General features: G+C 38.5%; 1 protein-coding gene across 1 annotated transcript in view; it reads right to left on the bottom strand.

Annotated features, from left to right (window-relative positions):
* The window catches only part of polq (polymerase (DNA directed), theta), a 68185-nt gene extending 59513 nt beyond the window's left edge, over positions 1-8672 (bottom strand). Inside the window, exons 1-4 of the mRNA XM_048603088.1 lie at positions 8576-8672; positions 6344-6523; positions 3600-3730; positions 208-364 (exon numbers count right to left, since the gene is read on the bottom strand). Coding sequence (XP_048459045.1) covers positions 208-364; positions 3600-3730; positions 6344-6523; positions 8576-8672 — 565 coding nt within the window. The remainder of the gene's footprint in view (positions 1-207; positions 365-3599; positions 3731-6343; positions 6524-8575) is intronic.
* Between the last annotated feature and the right edge of the window lie 487 nt (positions 8673-9159).

Genomic DNA, 9159 nt, shown 5'->3' with positions numbered 1-9159 from the left:
GCAGAAGGGTCCAGACCCAAAACGTCAGCTTTCCTGCTCCTCTGATGCTGCCTGGCCTGCTGTGTTCATCCAGCTCTACATCTTATTATCTCAGATTCTCCAGCATCGGCAGTTCCTACTATGTCCAAGTTGAAATTCAAGCCTCACTTAAGAAAAATAAAAAAACAAATAATAACAATACATTAGAAAGATATTTTGGACTCTCACCAATCTGGTCCATTTTATCCTCCTCAATAATTCGGTTGAGGAGCCCATTTGCTTTCTCAATTGTACACACAGCTATATCCAGCGATGAAAAGCCCCCAGCAGGTGATGTGCTCCCCATATATCCTTCCACTCTCACCATAGCCTCTTGAAATAAGTTCTGAGACAGAGACCAAACATATCCATGGTTGAATTTTTATCTCTTCAGTTACAGCTAAGGTTGGCTTGTTATGGAATACAGATGAACAGAAATAAAAATAAAAAAACATTTAATTCCATAGCATCACTGTCCCAAGAGATGTGATATAATATTATACAAAAACAGTTTTAGATCCATTTTGTTCCTATTCAGAATTAATGACCATGAATTTTTATTTAGTGTTTTTAAAATCTTGGGACTGAAATGAGAAAGAGAAGTTTTAAGAGTTAGCGTTTAAAACCATGTCTGCAGTTTTAAAACAAGTAACCTGAAACCTATGGGCAGCATCATGAAGACAACTGTTGCTGCAATCAGTAATTGGAGTTTGAGTTGCAGATGATTTGGCGCTGAGATGGTGTACTGATAAAGATTTTGCTGGCAGCAGAAAGTTGATTGGTCTACAAACTAGTGACCAATTATCAATGACAGAGTCTGTTCTGCCTGCCAAAAACTGATCGAATCTGTTCAGTGACCTGCGAACCAAACTGGAAACAATTTACAGGGAGAGAGAAGTGTTTGGTTCTTTCCCAACTCAGAAGCAATCTCTGTTCTCTACAGTCAAAACTCACTTTAAACCTGAAAAAATCCAGTTTATCTTTCCTGAAACAGTTGTTATATGTTGTGACTTAAAACTGATAAGTCAGAGACTTTCTTTAGTGAATTAGCCACCTTGTCTCTCTTTCCAACCCAGTGAAAATATCCAGGATAAGAAGACTGAAACAATGTGCTATCCAATAGAAATGTTACAAGGATCATCTCAAAACCTAGGAACAAAGGCAATGGAACTCTCTTTCCTGGTTTACCGCTCTGTCCATAACCTATTTCCCTATCTGTTTGTCTGTCTGTGTGCAAGGGAAGTTTTATTAGAAAACTGGAATTTCAATTAGTAATATTATATGCTGACAGGTTACAAGTGTTAAGTGTAGTCAAAACACTGTCAATGAAGTACTTCTGAAGTGTTGTAATATTTACAAGGACAACTGGGATATCTTCTCTGCTATTCTTCGAAACAGGGCTGTGCAATCTTTTACATCCACCCGAGCAGGCACATCTCGTGTGATCTCCTGGTGAGGCACTTCAGTACTGGCAATTACTTGAGTAGGTTATGAAGAAATTGTTACTCTTCCAGAACCAAAATAATTAAAATTCTTTGTCCAAATCAGCAATACATTCCTCCTACGCAAACAATGCTGCTATTGGTTTGTTCAGTGACTGACAACAATGAAAACTAATATAGCCACATATTCCAAACAATTGCAGGAGAGAAGCGTCATAAATTAATTTTGCTCAGATTATAAGGCATGGTAAAGCAATCCTGACATTACCCCGATTGATTGTACTAAAATTGTTTTTCTTTGTTCCTCCCCTCATAATGGCAATTACTTTCCATAGCCTTCACAAGCATTGGCAGCCCTCCAATACCTCAAATTAGTGGCCATTTTCATGAACTTAAGACAGTGAGTGCAAGCAAGCTGTTCAACAACAGAGGACAGCAGTGAGCAATCCTGTTCTCAGTCAATATCACACTTCTACTGTCGGCAGGAGTTACTGCACAATGATCAGGTATCCAAAGCTGGCTGGTTGTTCTCTGCACTCTATCCTCAGGGTTCTGAAGTAAATTATAATATTCTCATTGTCATTTCTACAAAGTTCACCTAAAAGGGTGTAAACAGGTATCACAGGAGCAGATAAAGATTTAAATATCCAGTTTGTGATGACTACACATATTTTTGGTAACATCCACAAATTAGTGATGTTAGCCATAGCCTAAGCTCACCATCCTTCTCGGTTTCAGACTTTATTAGTAGTCAAACTTGCTCTCATTACCTTCAATTCTATCACAGTGCAGGTGTATTGTGTGATTAGATGATACCAAAGGGATTACATACACAATAAACATACAGAATGTTTTCAGGGATCAGCAGAGTCGATGCATGTTTCCCCATGGCTGGGGCAGTCTAGAACCATAGGACAGGGTCTCAAAATAAGGGTCAGCAGTTTTAAACTGAGAAGAGAAGGATTTTTTTTCCCCCCACACAGAGGGAGGTGAATCTTTGAAGATCTCTGCCTCAGAGGGCTGTGGAGGCTCAGTTTTTCAAGGTTGAGGTCATAAATTTTCACATATTAAAGCATCAAAGAATACAGGGATAGTACAGAAAAATAATGTTGAAGTAGAAGATCAGCCATGATCTCACTGAATGGCAGATTGGGTTCAAAGGACAAAATGGTCTACTCCTGCTCCTGTTTCTTATGTTTTTTTTAAGGACTAACCAAATGCATGCTTCAATTTGATCTGAACAAACAGGTCATCCATGGAGAGTGGATTAAGTTCTTCTCTAACTGATTGTAAGTAACAATCTAAAGTAAAAATGATTCTGTACAGCATCAATAGAGTTTAATATTAAACTTTACTAACATTCATAGAATGTTATAACAGTTTGAAGAGGTCATATTGGATTTGAACTGTTAACTCTGTTTCTCCCTCCATTAATGCTGCCAGACCTGCTGAGTTTCTCCAGCATTCTGTGTTTGTTTCTGATTTCCAACATCCACAGTATTTTGCTTTGATTCTATAGAATGATGACAATTCGGTTTGACAATTTAACTCCAACCACTCTCTCAAATGAGGTGACTGGATTAACTCATCTCCAATTTGGAAAATTCCATTGATTAAGAAAGCTATGATTTGGAATTTTGGTTTGTGATGCAGACTGATGCCAACAGCATGGGTTCAATTCCTGCACCAGCTGAGGTTACCATGAGGGACTCTCCATCTCAACGTCTCTCCTCTCCTGAGGCATGGTGATCCTCCGGTTAAACCACCACCAGTCATCTCTCTCTCTAATGAGACAGCAGCCCCTGGTTTCTTGGAACTGTGATGACTTTACCCTTTCCACCTCATTGCATACATCTTGGTGCTTGAAGGAGACATTCATATTTGGAAATGGAACAGGCTCCGGAAGGTTCAAATGCAGAACAAACCTTTCTTTATTCAGCCTTCAGCTTTTTAAAAACTAATCCACACTGTATTGATGTGAAATTTTTCATTCATCACAATGAAATCCCCATGGCTCTGCTGACTGAGATTGCCAATTCAACTGATGCAACATGAATCCTTCAGTAATCATATAATTGAGATTTGCATTGAATTAAATTTACTTTCTGACATTTGTCACCAACTTCATTCTGCACTGACCTGCAGGTAATACATTTTCTCCTTTGCCACAGAAACAAATGGCAAGATGAACAATGCTTTCTTTCGGTTTTCCAGAACTCTTTTTAAAATGAGCAATTCTGCAACGAGTGTCTTTCCGGCACTGGTAGGGGCTACAACAAAGAAAATGAGGGCTTATTTATTTTGTGCCAACAGCAAAATACCAGGATTTGGTCGCATCTCTACCACGCCCTTTTCTCTGCGCAACTTCAATGAGAGTACAGTCGCAATTTCATAGAATCCCTACAGTGTGGAAACAGGCCCTTCGGCCCAACAAGCTCACACCAACCCTCACTGCATCCCACCCAGACCCATCCCCCTCATCTATACATCCCTGAACACTACGGGCAATTTAGGATGGCCAATCCACCTAGCCTGCACGTCTTTGGATTGGATTTGGGAGGAAACTGGAGCACCCAGAGGAAACCCATGCAGACATGGGGAGAACATGCGAACTCCACACAGACAGTTGCCTGAGGTCGCAATCGAACCCGTGTCACTGGGGCTGTGAGGCAGCAGTGCTAACCACTGAGCCACCGTGCCACTCAATGTTTTCCAATCAAATCCATATATTGTTCAACATAACTGATTTCTAAAACTTAACTGCATTTGCTAATTTAAGCAGCACACTGGATCCAAATGCAAACCACTGTTTAGCATGAACATTTTTCATTAAAATTTAGCTTCCACAAGCAAACTTATTGTAAATTCAAGAGAGAAAGTATCTGCCTCTGTCAACTGTTTAGAAAACTCCTCCAATGCAAGACCTGGAATCAAACAATCCAGACTGTGGGGGTAGTGGCACAAAGGCTCATTTGAAAAACTCAACTATAAAGTTAAGTAGGAAAATGGAAAATATAGTGGACATGGAATAGCCAAATACTAGGATCTTTCTTCCAAATGCTTTCATGAAATGCAAAAATCTGTCTGATCTTAATCAAGAATCATCAAATGGCTGAAGTCCAAGGAGTAACTTGTACACCTAATTATTTATTTCACCTACCCTGTTAATTTGGAAAGTCACTTTCTCATTTAGATAACTAATTTGACAGATGTCAGGATCTTGACAGTTGACAAGTGACAAAATCAGAATTCCTTTCTACTCGTATTTCTCTTTTACTGAGATTGAGGAAGCTTTTTCTCTTTACTTGTTTCCTTTAAAATCTGTTCAAACTGAAGTCTCAATATAGCTAGACCCAGCCAGTTGATGCTGTAACCTATTAATGCATGCTGCTTTTAGAAGTGCTGTCTCCAACATTCCTCTATTGCAAATGCATTTTGAATGTTGAATGTTTCTTCAATTATCTTGAATTTTTTGCAGTTCTTTTTCTAAAATTGCAAAATTATACCTTGTTCATAAAATATCTAGAAGTACAAAGGTCTAAAACAGTTCCAAATAGACTTTGCAGAAAATACAGCGGAGTCTGACATTCCTCATTAGAGCTAAGTCCAATTGCAACAACAAGAAAGGTATTTTCTATTCATGTAAGGAAACTACTTACATTCCCATGAAGGCAACATGGGAATCTCTAAATTTAACAGGCCTTCATCATATTTAGGCATAAAGATCTTAGACAGTGTTCTTTACCCACTACATCTTGGCAACTGCTGCCCTAAGCTTTAGTGCCTCCCCCAGCACATAGGTGCTGGACCTTGGAATGTGTCAGTCTGCAACATTTGGTTGAGGTCAACACTTTGCATTTGAAGACCAAGGAGCTTCAGGCAGACCAAAGAGCATCTTTCGTGGAGTTGATGGTCTTCCAGGTGCAGTTGATGTTCACCTTGGTGTGCGCCCTGGAAACCAGCCAGTAGAGCACAAAGTCCTGTATGACAGAGCTGCTCAGGACTAACCTTGACAAAAAAAAACACTGCAGCTGTCTCCAGGCCATCTTAACAAAGACACATTCCAGAAGGAAATGTGTGATAGCCTTCCCTCCTGCAGCGGCTTCAAGGGCAGCATGCGGTGGGAAAGACTGCAGACATACATGAGGAATCTGTTGCTCCGAATGATCTGATGTAGCCAAGCTACATTTTGGTACTTGTTGGAAAGTTCTGGCAAGGATTCATTCTGCCAAATGACTTTAACAGTGTGCTGAGTGTGGATAGGATTGGTATGGAGGGATATGGAACTAAGTTTAAATTGTGAAAACTGGGTGGCATGGGCAAGTTGGGTCGAAGGGCCAGTTTCCATGCTTTAAGACCTTTATGACTCTACGACTCTAACCACATGACAGGATGAATACGCTTGTTTTCTCGCAGGTCTTAGGATGTTATGTGCTGACCACTGCCTGATGGACTTACAGTCAAAAGTATTTTCCTTTGAAAATTTTTCCATGAGGGATAGGTAACATGGAACAGTCCAACTACTCGAAGCATTCTGCAGCAACTAAGTCAGACCCACCTTTGAAGCACTGGGGACAGGTAGAACCTCAAAGGGCTTTCTTGCTAATAGAATAACTCACCTCACACCTTCTGTCTCACAAAAAAAAGCCATTAGAAGAATTAACACACAGCTTGTAGTAACTAAAAGTTGACAGAAAGTGAAGTAGAAAACAAAAATTTTTTTTCTAAGAAATATAACTGCAAAATGAAAATAATTGAGATTTTAACCTGTAATATTGCACAAAATAGAGTTAGATATCTTTAGGTGTAAAAGAGATTTAATGGAGGTATTTCAATCAAGCAATTATTTCTATCAGCTTAAATATGACAAAATCTTGAGTTACCTGAATAGACCAAGTTTCGTCCCTCTAACACATGATTTTGAGTAAGACACTCAGCTTGCCATTCAAAAATGCTCACTACTCCCATGCTCTGATACTTCTCCAGAACAGATTTGGGCAGTCCCCAGTTAGACAGCAGTAGCATTGATTGTTGTGAGGGGGCAGCTACCTGCCCATATTGACCTGGAATAAGATGCAAACAACTGTGAAGTGTTTACACAAAGTGCGCAAGACATGACATTTGGTCAGAGTAGTTTTTTTTTCCCATATAAAGTTAACAAGTAAGATAAATTGTGGCAAAGGAGTGCCACCGATTTAGTTCATTACCTAGATGATCAATTGCACTTAATTGATCACACAGATGATAACTAACATTTGTGACTTGTACTAAGTTTTAATCTTAAAATTTGGTTTAAAATAAATTGGTCACTAAAAACAATAAAATTGTTGTATAAATTACATTGTGGTGTCCTATACCATCGTCAAACAATATGAGCCAAATGTTGCCTCTAGAAACATAATCATTCTGACTGGACCAGAGAAACTGTAATAAAACACAGTACTGATTAACAATTTCTCAGGATCATTATAAAGAGCTAATATGTTTAACAGCGTATATGATTGATGCTAAAAGAGGCAGAAAATAGAAGAGTGGGTTGTAGGGGTGACTGTTTGAGGTCACAGATTCTAAGATTTGAATTAATCATAGTGCACACTACACAACTTTCCTTGGTTCCTGTTGTCTTGCACCCATCACTCAGAGCCAGTCTAATTAAGATTTTTAGCGTCCTGCTCTGTCAACCAAGAACACAGCCCCCTCTACACAATTACCACCAACCACCTCCCCTTGTCAACCATAAAACATGTATGTGCATTAAAATACATGAATAGCTGAATAGAATATTTACATACTCATCAAAAAGAAAAGTATAACATATTAGGCTGAAATTCGACTGACCCGATGATCGCACACAATGATTTTATCTATGACATTGGTTGGGGCAATTGGGCAAAGCCAGAGTGCATTCATTCACTTCTGCTAGCAAGTATCTTAACACAGTCAATGGAAAATTTAATTTTCCGGGAACTTATTTGAAAAGACTAGCCAAGATTGAGAAAAAGATGTGACTGCACTGAAAACTCAAAACTCCATAAACTTGTTCACTATTTTCAATTGATTAATGGCACTCAAGAATAAACAATGCAATTGTTACATAAAAGCCAGGTGTTGCCAAAATGCATAATCTACAGTTACTGTATCTTACTGTACAGTCTCAGTTTTTCATTTTGTATTATTTTCTTCTTTCAGTCTAACAATGAATAAAAATGAAAGTAAATTTATTTATTTAGGAGTGTGAAACTCCTTCTCTTCTTCATTCCCATTGTTTGAATTTATTCATAGATTCAATAACCTGTCACATTAGCAGGAAATTCCTTCTGCTTCATCTAATCCCAAAAAGTCCTTGGAAATTTATCTCAAGGGGATGACATAAGGAAATGTAAAAGGAAAAAGGGGCCTAACAAATTTACATCTGACAATTTATTAAAAATAAAAGCCTAATGGAATCTCAAATGCATACTTTGACAGGAAAAACAGAAAAGCAGTACACTATTTAATTGAAGACAGACTGCAGAACCAGTGGTACAGAAGGATCCAGATGTTCCAGTACATGAATCACAAAAAGTTAATTTGCAATACAGTGAACGATTAGGACGGCACATAGAAAACATAGAACATCTAAGAGTGATTACGAAGGCACAAGGTGCTTATTGCAAGGAGAATTGAATATGAATCTAGTAATATTTTACTGTAGATGTAGAGGGCATCAGTGAGATCATATCTGGAGTACAGTGTACAATTTTGGTCTTCTTAACTGAAAAAAATTACAATTGTATTGGAAGCAGATCAGAGATGGTTCAGTCAACACATTTCAGTGATGAAGAGCTTATCTTATGGAGATAAAATTGAACAGATGGCTTTTACCCATTGGAGTTCAGAAGAATGAGACACAATCTTAAACAAACATTGAAGTAAACAAGATCCTGAGAGGACTTGATAAGATTGAATTCTGAGAGGTATTACCTCCTGGAGGAGACTCTAGGATTGGTGGATATAGGTGAAGAATTGGAGGGCTCACTTTTAAAATGGAGAAGGGATTTTTTTTATTCAGAGGGTTATTAGTCTGTTTAATTCTCTTCCCCAGAAAACAATGGACAGAAGGTCACTGACTTTACTCAAGGTCGAGTTAGATAGCTGTTCAATAGGCAAATGTGTCAACGGTAAAGGGAGGCAGACCAGACAAGAAACAGGATTGAGATCATAAGCAGCCATGGTCTTACTGAACGGCAGGGCAGACTCGAAAGGCTGAATGGTTACTCCTGCTCCCAAGTCCTCTGTACATATGTCATTAAAAATTGCTAATTTTTTTGTCATGAAAATTAATGGAATAGCAGTTTTATTTTGTATTGTTTAGTTTTCTTAATTATAGGCTTTAATTATATATAATTAAAACAATTTCAGAATATAGGATGCATGGTTAGTAAGTTTGTGGATAACACCAAACTGGTGGTATAGTGGACAGTGAAGAAAGTTATCTAAGAATACAATGGGATCTGGATCACATAAGCCAATCAGCTGAGGAGTGGTAGATGGAGATTAGTTCAGGTTAGGAAACTTGGTTGGCACGGATGAGTTGAGCCAAAAGGCCGGTTTCCATACTGTATGACTCTGTGACTCAATGGATGTTGTGAAACTTGAAAGGGTTCAGAAAAGATTTACAAGGTTGTTGCCAGAGTTGGAGGGCTTGTGCCAAAGGGAG

This window comes from Rhincodon typus, chromosome 11 (genome assembly GCF_021869965.1).
Source record: "Rhincodon typus isolate 14 chromosome 11, sRhiTyp1.1, whole genome shotgun sequence".
Classification (NCBI taxonomy): domain Eukaryota; kingdom Metazoa; phylum Chordata; class Chondrichthyes; order Orectolobiformes; family Rhincodontidae; genus Rhincodon; species Rhincodon typus.
This window is presented reverse-complemented; position numbering and strand designations above follow the sequence as displayed.